This window comes from Elephantulus edwardii, unplaced genomic scaffold (genome assembly GCF_000299155.1).
Source record: "Elephantulus edwardii isolate Elephantulus edwardi_28Jun2011 unplaced genomic scaffold, EleEdw1.0 scaffold00022, whole genome shotgun sequence".
In the NCBI taxonomy this organism is placed as follows: Eukaryota; Metazoa; Chordata; class Mammalia; order Macroscelidea; family Macroscelididae; genus Elephantulus; species Elephantulus edwardii.
The window spans coordinates 11,152,216-11,175,180 of record NW_006399772.1 but is presented as its reverse complement, the minus strand read 5'-3'; the positions used below and the strand labels follow the sequence as shown (position 1 = coordinate 11,175,180).

The 22,965-nt window shown below is 42.6% G+C and overlaps 1 protein-coding gene across 1 annotated transcript in view; it reads left to right on the top strand.

Annotated features, from left to right (window-relative positions):
- LAMB1 (laminin, beta 1) overlaps positions 1–18,515 on the top strand; it is an 82,225-nt gene extending 63,710 nt beyond the window's left edge. Inside the window, 10 exon segments of the mRNA XM_006882635.1 lie at positions 4,013–4,382; positions 6,441–6,625; positions 7,932–8,173; positions 11,446–11,649; positions 12,335–12,479; positions 14,283–14,490; positions 14,746–14,887; positions 16,720–16,896; positions 18,015–18,174; positions 18,379–18,515. Of these exon segments, the coding sequence (XP_006882697.1) occupies positions 4,013–4,382; positions 6,441–6,625; positions 7,932–8,173; positions 11,446–11,649; positions 12,335–12,479; positions 14,283–14,490; positions 14,746–14,887; positions 16,720–16,896; positions 18,015–18,174; positions 18,379–18,515 (1,970 nt within the window).
- The last annotated feature ends 4,450 nt before the right edge of the window (positions 18,516–22,965 follow it).

Below are 22,965 nucleotides of genomic sequence, written 5' to 3'. Positions count from 1 at the left end.
CCCCGGGTTGTCTTCTCCTGTGTTGTCCCTCAACTCTTCCAAGTATGATATCCTTCTCCAGAGATTGGTCCTTCCTGGGTACAGGCCCAGAGTACTTCAGACAGAGTCTCAGAATCCATGTCCCTCGACTCTCCCAAGTATGATTTCCTTCTCCAGAGATTGGTCCTTCCTGGGTACAGGGCCAGAGTACTCCAGACAGAGTGCCACCAAGGAGGAGCTCGGTCTCTCTCTCTCCAGAACTGTTAGTTCTCTTAGCAGTCCATGGTGCGTTCAGTGCTCCTCTCCAGCACTACCATTCAAAGCTAATCAATTCTTCTTCTGTCATCCTTGGTCATTGTCCAGATGGATAGCAAACAGTTGGGAAGACTATGGCTTAGATTAGATGCACCTTAGTATCGAGACTGATATCCTTGCTCTCAGCACTCTGGTGAGGTTCCCTGGCAGCAGATTTTCCTAACCAGTTAATCTTTTGATTTCCTGACTACTAGTGCCAAGAGTGTTGATTGTGGAACCAAGCAGGTTGAACTTGTCAACAATTTCAATCTCTTCTCCATCTATCATGATGCTGCCAATTGGCTCAGTGTTGAGAATATTCTTTTCTTGATCTTGAACCATAAAGATTATGGCCTTGAAACCCCCCTGGGGCAGTTTACTCTATTGTAAGCTACTATTTCCTGTCCTGTAAGCTACTATTTCCCATTCTGGCATTGAGTTAATACTATTTTTTTTTTTTCACAGTCTCAATATATCTAAAATTGAGTGTAATAGTCTTCATTTACCTTTTTCTAAGGAACTGTGTTTTAAGTGATGAGAAAACTTAGTAGAGGAAACCTACTGGCCGCCAAGAACATACTTACAGCTAAAAGAAGTCATTGCAGTTAATACTGTCTTGCTTTTATGTTCTTTACGTGATTTATTCATATTAAAGATTAGACAGTGGGCTATGCAAATTTGCACTCTTCAGTCCAAGAGAAAATTTCTGATCATCTCCATTTCCTAAAGTGGCACTGTGTTACCTGGACTCCATCTCCTTTTTTAACTCATTGCTGTCAAGTTGGAACTGACTCAGAGGCAACCCTCCAGCAGGATTTTCAAAGGCTATAGATTAGAGAGAGGAGATTGCCCATCTTTCTCCCTTGGAGCAGCTAGTGGATTCAAACTGAGTGCCTTTGAATTGGCAGCACAACTCCTTATCCATTAGGCCACAAGAGCTCCCCTCCTCATTCTCTTGAATGGAGAAAACCCACTGGCTCTTGTTAGCTACAGCCTGCACAGTTAGTTCATGATTTCAGTCTTGATAAGTGTGAGAGACGATTAGGGAACTTCCTGACAAGTTTAATGTCTTAACTTGTTAATTATTAACCAAGCTTTCTTCTTTGGCCTCATGAGCTGCGCTCATACTTTTGGGAAGATCTCAACACAGATTGTAAACATGGCCTCTAGCGCTCGCCTCGCAGGGGACCCCCTTAACAAAATCAGAACCAATCAGGCAGCAAAGAAACGTCACATCCCCCAAAATTTTAGCCGTTTCCCAGCTTCAATTTAGAATAAAAACCAGATGTTGAGAAGAGCTCTTTGGTGGCCTTCCAAAGAAAATTCACGGTCAGCATCTTCAGTGATGAAACTGCCATGCGTGAGCTTTGACTTCTTTGAGTTGAAGGGAAGAAATACTCGTCAGTGCAGCTGAGCTGGTGGTTTTCTTCTGGAGAGAGCCGGAGCTCTGGCGACCCTTTGGAATGCTGGGCTGCTCTAAATCCCCAGGAAAGCCTCAAGACCAGGCCCATGAGGTCCTGCAGGGTCAGGCTAATACTTTCCTTTCAAAGAGGCCTTGACAGAATGACAGCACAACATGCCATTAGCAAAGAAATAAAAAATTATATAGCACAGAAATTAGAAATGAATTCATCATGTGCACACATCTCTTGCCTCAAGCCTGAATCCAGTCAAAGCTTGTTTAAGATTGCACTAAAGAGTGCCTTTGCATTCATTGCCTGTGGGAAAAAGAATTTTCTAAGCAAACTAAAAACATGTGCAGCATCTCCCTCAGTTTTTCCAAGCCTAAGGGAGAGGGAATGAGTTGACACCGCCTTACTGGGTCCCCTTATATAGGGCCACAGATGTCGGTTGGTGCCGACAGGCATATATGAACAGCCGATCAGAATTTTGCTCTCTCTTGCTTCATCGTCACAGTCCTGTCCCTACTCAGAGCCCATTGTGGCAGTCACTGCCTCAGTCCATCTAAAGGAGGGTCTTCCTCTCTTGCTTTTTTGACTCTCTGCTTTTCCAAGCATGATGTCTTTTTCCAAAAACGCTTCCTGACAACATGCTTAAAATATGTGAGACGGGGTTTCACCATTCTTACCTCTGAGGAGCGCCCTGATTGCACTTCCTCCTGAACAGGTTTGTTCTTTTGGCACTCCATGGCATCTTCAGCAGCCTTTGCGAGCACCCAATTCAAAGGCATTGATTTCCTCATATATTTTCCAACTTTCAGATTCAAAGGAAGCAATTGAAAATACCATGGCTTGGGGCTAGTGCATCTGATTCTTTAAACTGATATCCTTACACTTTAGCACTTTAAAGAGACTCTTGATAGCAGACTTGCCTAATGCAGTGTTGTATTGTTTTTCAGTGTCATCGAATCAAGTGCAACTCATAGCGATCCTTTGAACACCGTCCAATCCTCTGCCATCATCACAATCTCTTACACTCAAACACTCTTCAGCAATCACTGTATCAATCCACCTAGTTGAGGGTCTTCCTCTCTTTCACTGCCCCTGCACTTTTCCAAGCATTATGTCCATCTCGAAGGAATAGACTCTCTTAGCAACATGCCCAAATTACATGAGATGAAGCTTCATCATCCTTGCCTCCAAAGAGCACTCAGGGTGCACTCTCTCTAAGACACATCTGTTTGTTCTTTTGACAGTCCATGGGATCTTTAGCACTTTTCTCCAGCACCACAGTTCAAAGTCATCATTTCTTCTGTCATCCTTAGTCACTGTCCAGCTCTCAGATGCACAGCAAGTGACTGAAAAGACCATGGCCTGAATCAGGGACACCTTAATCCTCAAACTGATATCATTACTCCTCAGTAATTTGGAGAGGTCCATGATAAGAGACTTTCCCAATGCAGTATATCTCCTGATCTGATTACTTGGACCAAGTATATTGATTGTGAATCCAAGTAAGATGAAATTATTGATAGAGTCAGTCTTTCTTCCTCCATCATGACGTTGCCTATCTCGAAGTCACAGTGACAAAGACCAACAACCACAAATTCGATTATGCTTTGCTAAAAGCTGGAAAGGCACCCGATACTTAGAATCCCTATAAGAAGATTTTTTTTTTTATTTTGTTTGATCAAGTTACTATATTTTCCCAAGGAGTCACCCTTTGGTTTGTGACCAAGATGGGGCCAGGTATGTTAGCAGTTGCTCAGCAGTGTGTGTGGTACCTAGTGACGTCAGGGGGCTCATCTGAATTGTCTGTGCTCCTGTGACCTTTGGGGAAGTCGGAGTCTAGGGGAGGCATAGGAAGGTGGCAGAGGTGAAGAACATGGACCTCAGAGTTACAAAGTGATGAGTTAGAATTCTCACTCTGATGTTTTCTTGCTATAAGACTTGAGAAAGGTTAAGCAAACCTTCAACCAGCTTGTCTGCCTGTGTAATAGTGACAGTTACAGCATCTATCCTGCAGGCTTTCTCTGAGGTTAAACGAGGTGATGTATGGAAAGCATTACTGTTAATGCCTGGCTCCTAGCAAGTGGTTAATAAGTGCTAGGAGGTTTCCCCCCTTCATATTCTTATTTCTATTAATGTTATAAAGTGGTTAGCAAGTGAGCTGTAGGAGGCTGCTGTAGCCTTTCCATGATCCTCTGGTAAATTGCTGTTGGCAGTTGGTATGGTTGACACCTTCACATTGTGACAATGACTGGGACCTCAGAAGTGCCAATCTTATTGTCTCCATTTGTGATCTGTTAGATCAACTCCAGTTGTCATTTCCCTTCTAGCCTGTGACTGTGACCCCCGAGGCATTGAGACCTCACAGTGTGACCAGACTACGGGCCAGTGCATCTGCGTGGAGGGAGTTGAGGGCCCACGCTGTGACAAGTGTACCCGAGGGTACTCAGGGGTCTTCCCCGACTGCACGCCCTGCCACCAGTGCTTTGCCCTCTGGGATGTGATCATCGCCGAGTTGACCAACAAGACCCACAGGTTCCTGGAGAAAGCCAAGGCCTTGAAGCTCAGCGGTGTGATCGGGCCTTACCAGGAGACCGTGGACTCGGTGGAGAAGAAAGTCAATGAGATAAAGGACATCCTCGCGCAGAGCCCAGCGGCAGAGCCGCTAAAAAACATCGGGAGTCTCTTTGAAGAGGCCGAGTAAGTAGTTAATCAGCCAGAATCACAATCTGCCAGGTTTTTTTGTTTGTTTGGGGTTTTTTTTGTGTCGCTTCATGAACAAACAGCAAAGGTTTCTCAGCATGGTGCCCGCTCACTTTCCTTCCATCAGAAGGTGTGCTTGGATCTGTGAGTGAAAACAGATTCTGGGCCATTCATTTTCCAACAGTCTTTCCTCTGGGTAATTGGTGGATGAGCCTCTGCACGCCGTGGGGACCAGCATTCTTAAGGGTGCAGCATTGACTGTGTGCATGTTACAGTCAGTGCCCTGCGGGTTATCCATGCCCTGAGGCAATGGGGTGGGAAGAACATTGGATGTAGAGTCAGAAGACCCATCCTTGGGCCAGTCTCAGCTCTTCTCCGTGCTACACTCCTGACCTTGAGTCATTTAATGCCTGAGTCTGTTTTTTTTCTCTTAAAACTTAAACTCACTGCTTTTAAGCCGGAACTGATTCATTGCTGACTCTGTTGGGTTTCCAAGGCTTTAAAGTCACACAGGAGGAGATTGCCCATCTTTCTGCCTTAGAGTCGCTGGTAGATTGAACCTCCTGAGAGGCAAGGTCTTTGTGTCAACAGCTCAAGTTCCTAGGAACTGGGACCCAGAGCTCTCTTCTCTCTTAAGTGCATTTGTATTGGGGTGAGGGTAGTAACGATTTGTCTTTACCTTAAATAATAATCCCTGTTGGTGCCAGTTAAGGCATTTGGCTGTTAACCAGAGGGTTGGCAGTTTGAACTCACCAGCTGCTCCACAGAAGGAGGATGGGGTAGTCAGTTTGCATAAATATTCATACGTAATCACCATGGGCCAGTTCTCTGTCTTCTCCAGGGCTGCTGTGAGTCAGATTTAACTCAGTAACAGAGTTTGTTTGGGTTTTTTAGTTTCTTGAAGCAACAATAAAAAACCCGGTTGCCAGTAAGTCGATTATAACTCAGAGTGACCCTACAGGACAGAGTAGAACTGCCCCAGGAATTTCCTTTATTAGAAGTTTTGTTGTTGTTTTTTTTTAAAAAAAAAAAGCTTCCTTTCCTTTTTTTTAAAAAAAATATTTTTTATTTTATTTTATTATTTTTGTGTGCGTGTACCGTCAAATCAGATCTGACTGGTACAGGAGGAGATGTGCCCCTCCTTCCCCGGCAGAGCATCTGGTGGATTCGAACCGTGCACCTCTGGGATTGTAGTTGCTGCTTCTTGCCACTAGGCCACCAGAGCTCCCCTTTATTAGAAGTTTTGCTGCTATTGGTGGGGGGTCGGCAGCCCAGCAGCTAACACACCACCAGGGCTCCTGAGACACAAGTAGACTCTTAAAAATGTGGCTTTAGCAATAGAGAAGATGCAGAACAAAACAGGGACAGATTTCAAAGGAGTTGTGTGAATGCTGAATGTCGATTATGTCTTACTCTCAGTAGATAACAACCTTCTTTCTTAAGAAAAGTGAAAGGACTGTTTGTTGGTAGAAGGAGGCTGCTTTGATGACCGATTGCTTGAAGGGGGAGTGTGTGAAAAGCAGATTTTGATGACACTTCGTGGTCCTGTTAGTGGGCTGGAGGGCTTCCTCTGAACAGACATGTTCTGTCTTGAAGGCAATCCCTAAGGCTCAGAGAGAGGAACCTTTTTTTTTGGCGGCTGTCCGTAAGCATAATTCTACACTGGGTCCTTTCTAAATCTTTGGACTCTGTGATTGTGTGGGTTTAAAGCTGTTCATCCTCCCAGGTGAAGCTGGAAGGAACTCCCATGTTCTCACCTGTGTGTGTGTTACAACAGACCTAGAATCCCTCAGCTGGATTGTTCCTTCCAGCACACCTGAGTGGTATTTCTGTGTTTTTCTTCAGAATCTTTGAAGAAAAACAATTGATTAGGTTTAATATAATCTATTATGAGGAGACTAAAAGCAGTACTTGAAAGGAATGCATTGTCACAAATTACTGAATTAGTTTGAAATGACACAGAGCAGTGTGGGTAGAAAATGTAAAATTGACAGGTTTTTTTACAAGTCCTACTGGACTCATGTTCCATGGGTAAACGTATCCTTCTCTTCACAGGAAGTTAACCAGAGAGGTCACAGAGAGGATGGCTCAGGTGGGAGTAGAGTTGTCTGACATCAATGCCCAGAGCAACAGCACAGCCGAGAAACTGGACCCCATGCAGGCGGAAGCGGAAAAGCTGGACAGCACAGTGAAGGAGCTCGCGGAGCAACTGGAATTTATCAAAAACTCGGATGTTCGGGGTGAGCGTTGCTTTGGTACATGTTTACGCAGGGACAAGGGATTTAGCCATCAGTCTAGCCATTCAGTACAGCACTTTGAGAAACACCAATTCATCAGCAACTATACATTTCAAGTTGAAAAATCTACATGTTTGTGTTATAAGTTCACAAGTTAATTAAAAAATTTACATAAAAGAGCCAGGAATCTTGAAGAACAGGAAAAGGGGACTTGGTCTATCAGATCCTACAGTGTATTATTAAGCTGCAGTAATTGAGATAGTGTGGTTGTGACACAGGAATAAACTCAACAACCAATCGACATTTTAGAGGGTCTAGGACTCTTTGTGTCCCTCTCACCAGTTCTTTGGGGAATCACAATCAATCATGTGCTTTCCAATCATTTGTACACTTTGGCTCCGCTAGTCTCTGGCACAGATGAAGGTTAAAGATCTCGACCTGCAGATGGGGAATTGGATGGAGCTCAGAAGCACTGGGAAGCAGAGGTCACTGCATTAAAAAGTGTCTCCTGTCCCCTCTCCCAGGGAGTGGGTTAGCCCTCCTAGGCTTTTATTGGGAATACTTCTGCATTTAGACTGATAATTCTGCAAATCCTTTTCATCTTTTAGAATGTTGCTTGGCCAGAAAACTATTCTTACAAATTCTTTGTTTATTTAGATCATTGGTCCTAGATAGAACCCACACCAAACCCATTGCTTTTGAGTCACTTCTGACTCGTGACCCTGTACAACAGAAAACTGCCCTGTAGAGTTTCCAAAGCTGTAAATCTCTATGGAAGCAGATTGCCATGTGTCCATGCCATGGAGTGACTGGTGGGTTTGAACCACTGAGCCACCAGGTCTCACTTCAGAAAAACACCAGAAAGTAGAAATGCCAGATCACACGATTCATTCCTGTTTTGTGCACAGTTGCTTTTATGGGGGTGGCTGGTTCCCTAAAGTCAAACCACATTATGCTGTTCATGCCCATTGTAGCCGTTTGTATGAGTTTAGTTAAATGACTGTGAAAAAGGAAAATTCACCTGAATGTGACAGGTGAACTGCAAAGATTGGGATGATGGTTGATTGTGTTCAAGAATGGCCTCTGTACAGTAGAGTTCATTTTTCACTTTTCGTTCAGGTGTTTGGCTTCCTCCAGACCCAGACCCAGAGCCACTCATTGATCATGAGAGAAAATAGTCATTTCTTCATAAAGATGTTCTTTCTTGAATGCAAAAATAAAATTGTGCAGTAAATTCAGAGCAGCAGACACCACATTGAGAAGATTAAGTACAGTGGGACTGACTGGGCAATTTTATTTCACGCCCTAGGCGCCTTGGATAGCATCACCAAGTATTTCCAGATGTCTCTGGAGGCAGAGGAGCGGGTGAACGCCTCCACCATAGACCCCAACAGTCCAGTGGAGCAGTCGGCCCTCACTCGAGACAAAGTAGAAGACTTGATGCTGGAGCGAGGGTCCCAGTTCAAGGAAAAGCAGGAGGAGCAGTCGCGTCTCCTCGATGAACTGGCGGGCAAAGTGCAGAGTCTGGACCTTTCCACTGCTGCTGAGATGGTAAGGTTTGGGGGCTTGGCATGCCTGACTGCTCTGGTGCCATGCGAGGAAAAGCAAGCTTCTGGGCCTTTCTTTCATAAAAGAGCTGTGTTGGTACCATGATAGCCTCTCTCTTCCTCTTTCTCTCTCCTCTCTCCTCCCCTTCCCTCTCCTCTCCTCTCTTCTCTCTTCTCTCTCCTCCTCTTTCTCATCTTCTTCTCTTTCTCTCTCTCTCTCCCTCCCTTCTCCCTCTCTCTCTTTCACTTTGATTGCCCTCAAGTCTGAACGACACATAGCTGAACCTTGAGAGGGTTTCAAAGGCTGTAATTCACATGGGGAGATTACCCGTCTTTCTCCCACAGAGCTACTGGTGGATTTGAACCATCAGAGGGTTTGCCTTTGGGTTCACAGCACAACTTCCTATGGAATGGACCACCAGAGCTCCTTCCTCCTAAACTTTACACCCTGGAAACCCAGTGGGGCAACTCTCTGCCCTGCACGATGGCTGTCAGAATCTACTGGAGGACAGCAGACTCAGGCTTACCTTTCAGAGGGTTTGCACATGAATCAATAGGAGTAAACCCCACGTGTGTGCGCGCACGCACACACACACACACACCCCCCCACCCAGTTCTCTGGATGACTGTATTAGGGTATATCCTTGACCAAGCTGGAGTCGAAACAGGTCTGTTTCCAGCTTTTCCTCTCTTGCAGCTGTTCCCTGTGGTATAACCAGAGCTGTATCTCAGCTCCCAGCTTACTTAAACTTGATCCGTTTTATACAGTGTACATTTCTTTTTTACTTTGTTCTGTTTCAGAGTGCAAAATCCAGCTCAATGGAGGAATTCAGAATTAACTCTGTAAGGAACTTCCTTAGGAAAAAAAAAAATTAAAAGGAGCCAAGGAACTTTTAAAATTTTTTTTTCAGTGAGTGTTAGCTAAAATGTCCCTTTGTTCTAGTAACTTTACCTGGTGAAGATTGACCGTGAGAGTAGCCTGGAAAGTGGATTCAGTTTGCAGAAGCTTTTAGAAAGTCACCTTGGAGCCAAATGAAATTGAGTAGTGAGATTAATGAAAATCAGACAGAAGGTCAAAAAAGAGCCAAATGAAGCTGCTTCTTCCTCTGGCTTCTTTGTTTTTCATGAAACTAACTAAGACAGCCTACCATTATAATTAGTGAAAAGTCAGAACACAAAATAGAAGTGTCACCTGAGCAAGTAGAATTACAATCAAGGATAACATTTCTTTAGTAAAATCTTAATAAAAAAGTATAAATTCTGTAGTAATAGAAATAATAATGAAAAAAGACATCTTGTGCGTTGATGAGGCTGCTAGCATTCACTGGGCCTTTCCTGTCCTGCCTTTCTAACCTGGTAATCTACTGCAGGCATATGCTAGATGAGGCTATTATTTGGAAAAGGCCGTGATGCTGGAAAGGGTGGAGTGTCAGCGAAGGAGTGGAAGACCCTCAATCAGGTGGATTGACACAGTGACTGCCACGATGGGCTCTTGTGTGTCAGGAAGTGTGAGGATGGCGCAGGACAGACGGGGTTCAGACCTTTTGGATCTTTTGTCCATATTGTCGCTATGACTTGTACTCGATGGCACCAAACTACAACAATCTACCTTAGCCATATCCTTTAGTTTAATATTGGTATGTTTTTAAATCTTAAAATCTTTGTTTGTGTCTTTAAATTGTTTTGTTGTTGAGAATGTACAGAATAAAACGTTTGCCAGTTCAACAGTTTCTCCATGTAGGACGGTTGTGCATGTTCATCCTCCCTCATTAAGCTAAACTCATGAGCCCTTCAGCTTCCCGTCTCATACAGGTCTATTAATTTTTTTCAATTTCTTTTTAAAGTTTTTTTAAATCAGTTGATCCTTAAGAGCTCGGTTAAAGATAGTTTTACACAAGGTATTTTTACAGAAGGCCATTTCCTTGTTTAAAGATTGATTTTTGTCCTCTTGCGTTTTCAAGTACCACGAGTCCTTTCTCTGTGTGTGTATATTTGGCTAGAACCATGCATTGTTCCTGTGGCGTCCGCTGAAACAGAGCAGGCCTTCTAGTGTGCTGGCAGGCTGTTTCTGGAAAGCACCCCTCGGGCCTTACGCTTCTCGTCTAAGTTCCACATTCTCTTGTTGCACGAAGCATGAACTTTATTCTCAGAGGCTTTTTATGCACTGTAGGCCAGATCTATGAAAGCCTGTTTATTTTCGTGACTAACTTGAGATATAATGGACTTAATTTTTTTTTTTAATTGTTAGTCTAATGAGTTTATATCTAGTAAAAAACTTTTTTTAAAAACAGTGTTTTTCTTGTTTGGAAATACTAGCTATTGTTCATGTCAAGAAGCCTTTTGCCTCTTTTGAACATGGGCATTTTCCACAGAAGGATAATTCTACTTATCATTTTCTTCCTGTTCCTTTTTTTCCATCATATAAAACACTGACATTTTTTGAATTTGTGTTTATGCCATGTCCATTCCGTAATCTTTGAGAATTTTAAGTAGGTAAGGAGAGCGTCTTTGTATGTGTGGAGGAAACGGCATCCATCGGTCTGTACTGTTTTCTCTGTTCTTGCATCTGAAATATTCTCTTTCTTCACCTCCTTACCTCTCACCATCCAGCAAGGCTTCCCCAACTACTACAACCCTCCCGTCTCATTCTTCTGCTCTTTTATACTACCTGCACTTCACCTCTTTTTGCCTGATTTATGTGGAATGAACCCTTCATCCTCACGAGATGAAAAGCAACTTAGTCATCAGTTAACATGGCGCTAGCCCCAAAGGGTTGTAGAACCTGTGTATTTTTTTAAAATTTTTTTTTTTAACCTGTGTATTTTAAGCAGTCTACCCCCATGTGATTTAGAGCCTCTGAAATGCAACGGAGCATATATTTATGAGTTAGTTCAGTTCAACAACAGTGAGAGAGAGAGAGCGAGCGGAAGGTCTGGGAACATTCCTTAGCTCTCACATGGGCTGAATTCAATTGGCAGATAGAACAGACAATGTTTGCACCCTGAGTAGAACACAAATTTGTGTTCCAGTTCATTAGAGGAAGACAGTATCGACAAGGGATTGCAAATGTTCATTGTTTCTTTGGTAATAAGCAGTTAGCTTTTCCCCCAAGTGATTTCTTCGTTTTTCTCTCTCGCCTGCCTCTGACTATAGTGTCTTCAGGCATCCTTGCTGAGGACCACCTGCGTACTCTCGGGGGCCACCCAGGTCCTGCACAACTGTCCACTGCAACAGGCTCACTGTCTGATCCCTGTGTCTGCCCTGTGCTTGTTACAGACCTGTGGAACACCTCCAGGGGCCTCCTGCTCGGAGACTGAGTGTGGTGGGCCGAACTGCAGAACGGACGAGGGACAGAAGAAGTGCGGGGGGCCTGGCTGTGGGGGCCTGGTCACTGTTGCACACAACGCCTGGCAGAAAGCCATGGACTTTGACCGAGATGTTCTGAGCGCCCTGGCCGAGGTGGAACAGCTCTCTAAGATGGTAATGCATGCATTGGAGGGACTCGGTTAACTTCAGTTGTTTATTTTCTTGGTTGAAGTGGGGAGTGAGGAATCTGAAAGGGCAAAATCAATTCTAAACTCTAACTCCAGTGACAGAATTAAACAATCAGGTCTCAAAGTGTGTTTTCATGAAGAGAAAGAACTGAAGAGGGGTTTTGTTTGATTTTCATTTACACATAGTTCAGCAATTTGCTTTCTTGTTATTCCTGAAGGGGATTAATGAAAAAATAAACAGTTTGTCTTAGATTGCCAATAACGTAGTATAATCATGTTCCCTATCATAGGTCCCAGATCATGAAAACACATGGCTATACCTCTGTAATTCTGAATAAATGACACCTTTGTTCTAACGTGGCTTATACAGTTACCTCTGACGTATTTCTTCTGGTCCCTGAGACAGAGCAGTGATTACCAAATGTTTGTCAGGAGTTAAAGGGTGCAAAGCTTCAAAAATGGTACATAGTAGGCCTGTCAATAGGAAGATTATAGACGACTCTTTCTACTGAATACTTTATCTGTATAACAAGACTATCTTTTGCTGAAGGGAAGAAATTCGTTGCCAGATTGCAAATGCTTGTTTTTCACCTTCTGGATCGTTTCCACTCTTCTGTTCCTCTTTAGTAAGAGTGAGGCTGATCCGTGGCTAATTTATTCCTCATATTTAGGTCTCTGAAGCCAAACTGAGAGCAGATGAAGCAAAGCAGAATGCTCAGGAGGTTCTGCTGAAAACAAACGCTACCAAAGAGAAGGTGGACAAGAGCAATGAGGACCTGCGGAATCTGATCAAGCAAATCAGAAACTTCCTGACCCGTAAGGACCTTCTCCTTTGCTGCATCACCGGGGACATGTGTTTCGATCTTAAAATAGAAAACTGGCATGACAAGGTTCTCTGTCCCCCTATTTCAAATAAACCAGTTTCTGACAGGGATGATATAGCATTTTCAAATAAGAAAAAAAATCCCGTAAGAGGGTTTTGCATGTCTTTAAGAAGCTCATGCACATTCATGTATATAACCTTCTCCTGGTTTTCACAGATACACACCCGATGAGTGACACAGATAACAAGTCTAACTCAGGGCGAACTCGATTTGGAGTTTATATCAGTGATTACATAAAATGGCATTAAGATTTTTCTCTCCAGGAGCCGGAGTTTGGTTTTGTGTTGTCTCCAAATTCTGTATTCCTAGTGTTTCCAGACCCAGCTCACAGGTACCGCTGGTCACCATTTGCATCCTATCAGTGAGGATGGTTTGGACTGAATTCCGTTCATCTGGAAGCATATTTATTGTCACACAAAACAGATCTTCATGGGATAATGGACCTGTGCCGCTTACTGTCTTTCTGCTCTGCCGTCTAGAGTATACCAGCTTCTCAGGCGCGCACATGGTAACATGACTTCACTGGAGAAACAGAACAGTATCTAATGAAAGCTCTTTGTAAGAGGAAACCTCAGGAGTACTGACGTCATTCTCAGGGACTCTCATGGGCCAGTAATGAATCATATGCCCAATGTCACCGGCAGGCAGAATGGACATGTTCAAATTGATTAATCAGGATTTAACTCAGAGGTGGTATTACCTTTTTTTTGAGGTAGATGTCAGGGTTCTGCTAGGAAGGAAGCAGGATGGCTAAGGCGCCAGGAATATTTCGTTAACATGGCTAGCTCAGGAATATCCTACGGAAGTTATCATTCAGTCCCCTTTTCCTTAGTATTAAACACACTGGGCTCCAGTTTTGTTGTTTGGGTTTCTTAATATGGAAATGAATGATCAGAGGTATTTTAAGATTAATATCCTTGTTTTTGACATTTCACATTTGACTTTTGAAACTCCCTGACTTCTATCCTGGTTCTTCTGATTCTCTTCCTGGATCGTGTCCTTTTCTGTAAATTAGTTCATTTATAAGGAAATTCACCTTCCATGTTTGCATTTATAGTCATCTCTAAACTTTTTTTAAAAAAACAACCACTGTTTTTTTAAGGGCGTATATCTTTTTTTTTACATTTTAAAAATTTTATTATTTTGTGTGTGTAAGTACCGTCAAATAGGATCTGACTGGTACAGGAGGAGATTGTCCCTCCTTCTCCAGTATAGCATTTGGTGGATTCGAACCGTGCACCTCTGGGATTGATTGCAGTGCAGCTTCTTGCCGCTAGGCCACCAGAGCTCCCTCATCTCTAAACTCTTATTCCAGCCTCAGTTTTAAATATTCTCAGTGCCTTTTAGGATCAGGCTTCAACCCTAGTCTCTGTGGTTTTCCCAGTCTTAACCCATCTGCTTAGCAAAACTTCTATGTCCCATGCTTTGCCCATACTGCCTTCCATCCAGAAATGTCCCTCTTCTAAATTGTGTTTACTCTTCAAAGCCAATTCAGGCCCCTCATCCTCCGTGAAGCTTCCCCTCCCTGTACCCCAGCCTACTCCAAATCTCAGTAGTATGTATTGTCTGCAGTTAATTTTTCATGTGTGTAAGTCTCATCTCCTCAGTAATCCAGGCCGTACATTTAAAGAGCTTGAAGACACAGCTTACGTGACGTGTGACCGGAGTGCTGTTCACGCAGTGAAGACTCACTGATAAGCAGCTGAATGAGCGAACCCGTCTCTGCTTTTCACAGAGGACAGTGCTGACTTGGACAGCATCGAAGCAGTTGCTAACGAAGTGTTGAAAATGGAAATGCCCAGCACCCCAGAACAGTTACAGAACCTGACGGACGACATCCGGGAACGAGTTGAAAGCCTTTCTCAAGTAGAAGTTATTCTACAACAAAGTGCCGCTGACATTGCCAGAGCGGAAAGTTTGTTAGAAGAAGCTAAAAGAGCCAGGTATCTGACGACTTTAGGGCATTCAGGTGGCTGACCTTGAATACACAGTGTGGAACTTATGTGTGCTGCTTAACCAATGGCATTCTTAAAAGTGACCCCAGGGTAGGGGCAGGGGGCATGGGAACAGCCCACAGTGCTGTGTGTGACGCGGTCTGAGTCATTTGCAGAAGGCTGTGCATTAGATGAAATGTTCTTTGTATTCAAAAGGAGGACTTTTTTCCACACTCACATCTATCTGCTCATTCTTTTAAACAGCAAAGGTGCAACAGACGTTAAAGTCACAGCAGACAGAGTCAAGGAAGCCCTGGAAGAAGCTGAAAAGGCCCAGATTGCAGCCGAGAAGGCAATCAAACAGGCAGATGAAGACATCCAAGGAACACAGAACCTGCTGACCTCGGTGAGCGAGCAGTCATTGTTGACAGGAGAAAACACCTCCATACACTCACTTCCCAGAAAGGCGCATCTGATCGGTTGCTATGAGGAAAAATTTAACATTAAAAGATTCTTTCAATTTAAATGTAGCTGATGCTATAGCATGGATGCTCAAAGTGAGCAGAGGTGGGTTTTTGAGGGGGAAGAAATTCTGAGGATACAGGAACATTAAGTTTTCTCCCCCACAAAAAGCCTAAGAGAGAGAAATACACACACTGGCTCTTCCTTGAGCAAGATTATGGCTGTAGTCTTTATAATGAAGCATTTCTTTCAAAACCCAGTTTGAGCTAAAAAACAGCATACACAGTTAAGTCCACAGGACTCTCAGTTTCTCTAATTTGGAAACCGCTAAAAAGGAATGAAGGCCGAAAGGTCTGCTAATTTCTGATGCTCAGTGCTAGAGCAACCTCATAAAGACAGCTTATCAATCTATTCAGACTTAGTGGAAAACAGTGCTGTGCTTTTTGTTTGTTCTTTTGTGTGTGTTTTTTAAAACACATAATAAACAGAATACTTCAGAAATTGCCAGGTATTTAAAGGTTCTAAGAATTTTCTTAAGGCTTTAATGCTTTACTCACAAACCACTCTTGACTCTTAAAAGAATACAGATAATTCTATTTCTTTCATCTATTCATTTTCTAAAAAGCAGTTCTAGAAAAACAATTTTTTTCTTCCAACTTTAGACAAATTTCATTTGCTTGTAAAACAAAAATAAGTGAAGAAAATTGGCAACTCCTGCAGTCTCTCTGTTCTCACAGTACACTGTGAAATAAATGCTCCTGGTCCTTTGCTCCACTGGCCTTCACAGGCTGACCACTCCTTGTGTCACTTCCTGAGAGGTGATTTTGCACTGTTCTCTTCTTACCACTAGTCAGTACAAGCCTGTTCTCTTGTTCTCAGTGAAATGACACCTGGCATCTCTTTAGCCATTTTCTTAATTTTGAACATGTGTCCTTCTGCTCAATTTTTAAAAAAGCTTTTTCCATTAATCTGTATGCTCTAACCTTTTAGTTATGACTTTTCTATCTCAAGTCTTTTCCAGTTTCTCCATTGTTAACATTTTAGGGAGCTCTGGTAGCCCAGAGGCTAAGGCATTGATTGCATTGCTAACCCCAAGGCAGGTGGTTCAAATCCACCAGCTGCTCCAAAGGAGAAACATGTACAATTTACAGTTTCTGCAAACCTTCTGGAGGCTGTGCTATGAGCTGAAATGTTTATAGCTTTCACATCTATCTTTCCTAGATTTTATGCTATTTTTTCAAGCTTTTAAAGGACCATTCCTATGTCTTTAGCAGTTAGCTGGAAACATACATATTTAACTTCCCTGGTAGTTTCTGAAATGTCATTACCTCTACTATGAAACATTGAGAGTTGATAGGAAAAACTAAAAAAGGACAGGAAGGCATAACTCACACATTCCCACCCACATTAATCTGGACATTTATGTGGAAATCCCTCTTCTCACATCTGCTGGTGAAGGTTTCCCAGCCCAAAGTTGCAGGTGTCCATAAAATGCTTTCTCAACACATTAAGCTGCCCGAGGGAGGCTCTTGCTGTAAGCAAGGAAATACTTTACACGTATTTCAGTCCAGAACAGCAGAAATACCAAGATAATAGAGTAAACATAAGTCATGTAATCAAGACTAACACGAGGCACTTTTTAGTTAAGATTTCCTGCAATTCTTTTAAGCTGTGTTTTCCGTCTCCTTCAAACCTGTGTTTATAACCCACCTGCCATTTTTTATATTATTATAATAAAATCTGGCTTGTTGGATGCTTGACATATTTTTTAATTAGATCGAGTCTGAAACTGCAGCCTCCAAAGAAACCTTGGATAACGCCTCTCAGCGCATCAGTGAGCTACAGAAGAATGTGGATGAACTTAAGGACAAGGCCGCCCAGAACGCTAGGGAGGCTGATTATATTGAAAAAGCTGTACACGATGTGAAACAAAACGCAGATGATGCGAAGAACGTAAGTAGATCCTTATACTTCCATTGAAAAATGAGCAGCCAGCTCCGTACCTGCCTTGGAATTAATAAGGGTCACAGATCGGCCGAACATTTTTTTTCATTAAAAGCATGTAGGAAAATCTTCACGGGTAAGGAGCTGTGCTGCCACCCAAAGGCAAGTGGTTCAATTCCAGCTAGAAATGTCACTTCCCTATTGGACCATAATGGCAGTGTGCACAGCACACAACCACAATCTTCTGACAGGCCAAGGCAGAGACAGTGGTGGTGACTGCACCTTGTACAGAGCATCACCCTCGTCTGAATGAACTCGGGGAACAGTTTTCTCTAGGCTTCCATCTCTCATGCCAGATTCCCATTTTTTTTTCCATTTTGTACCAGTTCATCCAAATTTTAAAAATTCAGCTCTGTGCCAAGTTTCATAGCATGGGCCACGGTTAAACCACCTTGATGTCCTGGTTTAGGGCAGTACCGTTCTCCATAGAAAAGTGCTAAGAATCATGACTATAGAAAGAGGCAGAGTGAAACACCCTATACACACACCTCCACCCAGGTCTTGTGCTTGGTTTGTATTGTGAATGGGGTAACATGGCACGAAGGAAAAAGAAAAAAAAAGTGCTAAGAATCAGAAAAGAACAAGGACTTAGTCCTTTCGTGATTCTGAAATCTCTTTTAAATGTCTACTTTGTAGAAATCATACCAGTTTTAAGGACAAATACTAAGACCATTACTGTAGAATGAGTATAAGGATCCAAATGGGGGGTGTGGGGGGAGCAGAGGGGTGAGGATGGGCGGGGGAGTGGGGGCTGGTTAATCATAGGGTTGCACAGTTTGATGGGTGGAGGGAGAAGGGATGAAGCAAGTAGGAAAGATCCGGTGTTAAAAAAAAAATGTGCGAACTTAGTAAATAAACCAGTACAAAAACAAATGATCAGTTTTTAGAGTCAACCTACTGTCTCAATACCATTGAGTTTTTTGATGACACCCACATACCACTGGTGGTCCTTAATCTAGAGTGCCTGACCTGCAAGTTAGTACGTTATGTGACCATGCTGTCAATCTTCTGCTGTTCTTCCTGGTACTAACACTACCACTGCTTTGTGTCTAAACCTGGAACTGCAGACTCTGCAGCGTGAAGTGGATGAAAAGTATAAGCAAGCAGAAAATGAAATTGCCAAGAAGACCGAAGAGTCAGCTGATGCCAGAAGGAAAGCCGAAATGCTACAAAATGAAGCAAAAACACTTTTGGCTCAAGCAAACAGTAAACTGCAGCTGCTGAAAGGTAAATATTTTCATTTAGGCTCTAGTTTCGCAAATTAGCTTTACAGTTTAGATCCTTACAGAATTTGTCTTTAAGAGCTCAAAGTCTGTTCCCTTTGTCTTAGGTATTTATATACAGCATTATAAATTAGGAAGACCCAGGTAAGATTTTGAAATCCTACAGTATGTATTATCTAGCTTTACCTTTTCATGTTCTCTCCTGCAGATTTAGAAAAAAAGTATGAAGACAATCAAAAATATTTAGAAGATAAAGCTCAAGAATTAGTGAGACTCGAAGGAGAAGTCCGCTCACTCTTAAATGACATAAGCCAGAAAGTTGCTGTTTACAGCACCTGTTTGTAACAGAGCAGGAAAGAGCTGGTGGTATGTAAGGCGGCTGAGGGGACCAAAGAATAGCTACAATTTAAAAACTGACTTAATGCTCTTCAGAATAAAACACTCAATACCTATTTAATGTTTTTAATTACCAGATTTTGTATGGCGTTAAATAAAGTACAGTTCTTTTGTATAAATGTGGATTTAGCATCCTTCTTAGACTCATTGGCACCTTATTGATGTGGTGTCCATAAAGCTCTATAAAACTGTTTTCTCTGTAAAGATGGCTTTCTAACCAAGTCTGCTATCTCCCTGGAGACTCTACTTGCTGTTATGTCCAGAAGAAAACAAGCTTGCTAGATCTTCCTCCTCCACAAATCCACTCCCCAGCGAGAGTCCCAGGCAGAGGTTAAAAAGGAGCCATTTAGCCAGGACTTCTCAGAAACAAAAGTTCTAGGGAATCAAGAAAATAAACTAGACTATATCAGAACAGATTATGGACATCATGCCTGTTCAGTTCAGCAGTAAGTACAGAAGGATGCTTTAATTTCTCAGCATTTGGTTGTATTTTACTTGGCTTCATTCACAAACACACCCACACACAGACTTACTCTTGCAAACAGAGCAAGGCAACAGCGCTTCCTAAAATTAGGAAGGGTGTGATCAAGGTTGTATTCTACCTGTTTAATCTGTATGTTGAGAAAATTATTCAAGAAGCTAAACACTATGAAGAATGTGGCATAAAGATCAGAAGACAACTTAGTAACCTTCATTATGCAGATGACACAACCTTGCTTGCTGAAAGTGCACTTGCTGCAGAAGGCTGAAGTGTAGCATTCAATATGGATTGCATCTCAGTGTCAAGAAAAATACTTGCCACTCAACCAATAGTCAACATCATGATGAATGAAGGAGGGATTAGACTGTCGACGACTTCATCTTACTTGGATCCACAATCAATACACTTAGTACCGATCAGGAGATACTCCTCTGGGAAAGTCTGCAGAGACCACTTGAAATTATTGAGCAATGATGTCAGTTTGAAGACTAAGGTGCACCTGATCCAGGCCATGGTCTTTTCAGTCTCTTGCTATACATCTGAGAGCTGGGCAATGAATAACAGAAGTGATGCCTTTGAACTGTTGTGTTAGGAGAAGAGTACTAAATATCCATGGACTGCCAAAAGAATAAATGTTGTAAAGAAGGTACAGCCAGAGTGCTTGTTGGAGGCAAAGATGAAGTAGCTTCATCTCAACTATTTTGGGCATGTTTCTAGGAGAGGTTATAGTCCCTGGAAAACAACATAATGTTTAGGAAGCTGGACAGGAGGTGCGGTGAGAAAAGAAATCCCTCGACCAGGTGAGTTGACATGGTGACTGTGGCAATGGGCTTAAGTGTCAGAGACTGTGAGGATAGGGTAGGGTTCAGATCAATTGTTCATACGGTCGACTCCGTACCACCACCATCACCAGTGAAATTTTCTTTGCTACAACCTGTACGAGTGGCTAACACACCATAGTCACATCTTCTATAAATCGATGGCAAGCTTGTTACAGATGAGCTGGCAGATTAACAGGTTTCCCCCAACATATCATTTTTAGAGTAAGACCACACTCTGCATCACTCAACCACCAAACATACTCATAGCTGTACTTGAAGTTGAGCCTCCATCAGGGAAACAGGTGTAATTTAAACAATAAAGTAACTTCACTCTGGCCCAGTCCAATTACTTACCATTGCTGTTTGGTGCCATCAGTGGACTACAACTCAGAGCAAGCCTATGGACTCTGAAGCTTGACATTTGCCCTATCCTGTGCCATCATCTCTGACATACATGAGTCTATTAATAGTCACTGTGTTGATCCGTTTGGAAGGTCATCTTCACTGATCTTTCCAAACATCTTTTTCCAAGGAGTGGCCTCTCTCCTTTCAAGCTCAAAATTTTACCAAGTTTTGTGAGCCTTGTCTCTAAAGGGCACACTGGCTGCACTTCCCGAGACATACTTGTCCACTCTTCTCCAATACACACAACTCAAAGGCATCAAGTCTGTCATCCTTACTCAACTTCCAGGTGCACAGGAAACAAAAGACCATGGCTTGGATCAAGTGCACCTTAGTAAACGGACATTCCTACTCGTCAGCACTTTGGGGAGATCTTGGGTTTGCTAGTGCAACATGTGTTTAGATTTCCTGTTACCAAGGATATTGACTATAGATCCAAGTCAGATGAAATCACTGGCAATTTCCATCTTTTTCTCCATCAATCATGTTGCTTATTGGTACAGCGTTAAGGACTTTTGTTTTCTTGGTGTTAAGACATAATCATACCAAAGGCTGAAATCCTTTATTTTCTGCAGCACATGCCTCAAGTCTTCACTTTCAGCAAGATTGTGTCAAATGCCTAACACAAGTTGAGTCCTTTGATCCTGATGCCATTTTTCTCCATAGCATCCAGTTTTGCTAATTTTTGTTCACCAGAATGAATAGGTATGGATAAAGGGCATGGCCCTGCTGCACAATTTTGATGATAAACCATTTCCTTGCTGTTTAGACAAAAGTTACTTGCACGATTGTATGTATTTGACTTTAAATGGCTGGAACTGCCATTCTGTCCCATTCCTTTCACCTTTTTCTGATCCCAAACTCTTCACGTGTTCTCACCTACAAGATGATATGTGAAATTTTAAATCAGTGCTGTAAATCGGACATCATTCCCATCCTTCACAATCGCAGATTTGAAGTGTAGCAGTAAGTGAGTATTTAAAATGTGCTTTATTCTTAGAACCTTATTCTCCCCCAACAGTGAACTGTTGTTAGCACCCTGTGCACAGCACAATGAAGCCCTGCTGATCCTACACTGTCCACACAACTACTGCTGTGCCCAGTGGTGCAGCCACTGCCTCAGTCTGTGTGGAGGTTTTCCTTGGGCCCACTACCAGTCATGTCTTTTCCAGGAGCCGGCCAATTCTGATGATAGGCCCAAAGTACATGAGACTGAGTCTCCTCAGTCTCACTTTTAAGGAGCATTCCTATTTCTGCACATTTTCCACAGCATTTGTTCTTTTGGCAGTATTCGGTATTCTTCGTTAACACAAAAGCTATTAGTTCTTTGGTCTTTCTGAATGGGAGCCCTTAAAAGCTGCAATTAGCTATCTGTTTAGCTTTCTAAATTCTGTAATTTCATATGAAAATATATTTCACTGTTCCGAGATAGCACTGGTGGACTAGCAGAAAGGAGCTGCAATGCCAACCCAAAGACAAGCAGTTCGAATTCACCAGTTGCTCTACAGAAGAAAGATAAGCAGTCTCCTCCCATGTGGTTTTTCCAGCCTCTGAAAACCCACTGGAGGGTCAGCTATGAGCCATTTCTGTTATTTCTGTTATGTGCCATCGAGTTGCTTGCAACTCACAGCGACCCTATGTACAACAGCCCTAAACTCTGCTCTGTCCTTTGCCAATTGCACTGTCTCTGACACACCCATCCCGATTACCCCAGTCACTGAATCAATCCACGTCATAGAGGGCCTTCCTCTCCTGTGCCGTCCCTCCACCCTCCCAAGCATGATGTCCTTCTCCAAGGACCCGTCTCTCCTTACAACATGTCCAAAGTATGTTAGACGGAGCCTCAGAATCCTTGCCTTCAAGGAGCTGCCCAGTTTAACCCTCTCCAGGATGAATCTTTTCTTAGCAGTCCATGGTACCCTCAAATGGACCATTTCTGCCTAGAGAACATATAACCACAGTTCCTAAAGAGAAACTTTTTTCCTTCAAAGTAGGGGGACATTTTGAAGTTTAAATAAAACTACCACTTCATATAATGGATTTCAACACATTTTTAAAAGATGTGGAGTTCACCTCTAACTATGGCAAAGTGGCACTTATCAAACCAATCCTATTAACCGTAAAGCCAAGCTGAACAAGTTAAAGAGTAGAAAGCCACCAGAAACAGGCAGGGAGCTGACACTTTAAAGGGTCATTTCTAAAAAAAATTTTAAAAAAAAAGGGTCATTTCTCACTTTGGTTACCCTACCACCTTTCCTTCATGGGGAGACTCTGGTAAGCAGCAACTTCAACAGAAAGCTAGGCTGAATGGCTCGACAATCAGGACAGTCAGGGAACCATGGCAGTTTGGAAATGAGGGTAATCCAGGACAGAACACGACAGAGGAAATGACAGTAATTTCAGCTGCTGCTCACGACAAGTGAGTGTGATTCAGCCAAGTTCCTGCCTGCTAACACAAAAAACTCTGTATCAGAACACAATCCATAATATTTACAAGAAAATTAAAATGTGACTTCAATCTAATGCAAATAAAATTGGCACCTATTAACATTTTTACTACTTCTGGTTGTGATCAATTGATGTGAGAGGGAGGGAGGGACAGGCAGACTAATAACCTTTTTAAAATGTTTTAATATTGTTTTTAAATGTAAAAAAAACCCAGAAAGAGTAGCTATGTTAATGTAAACAGTCTACA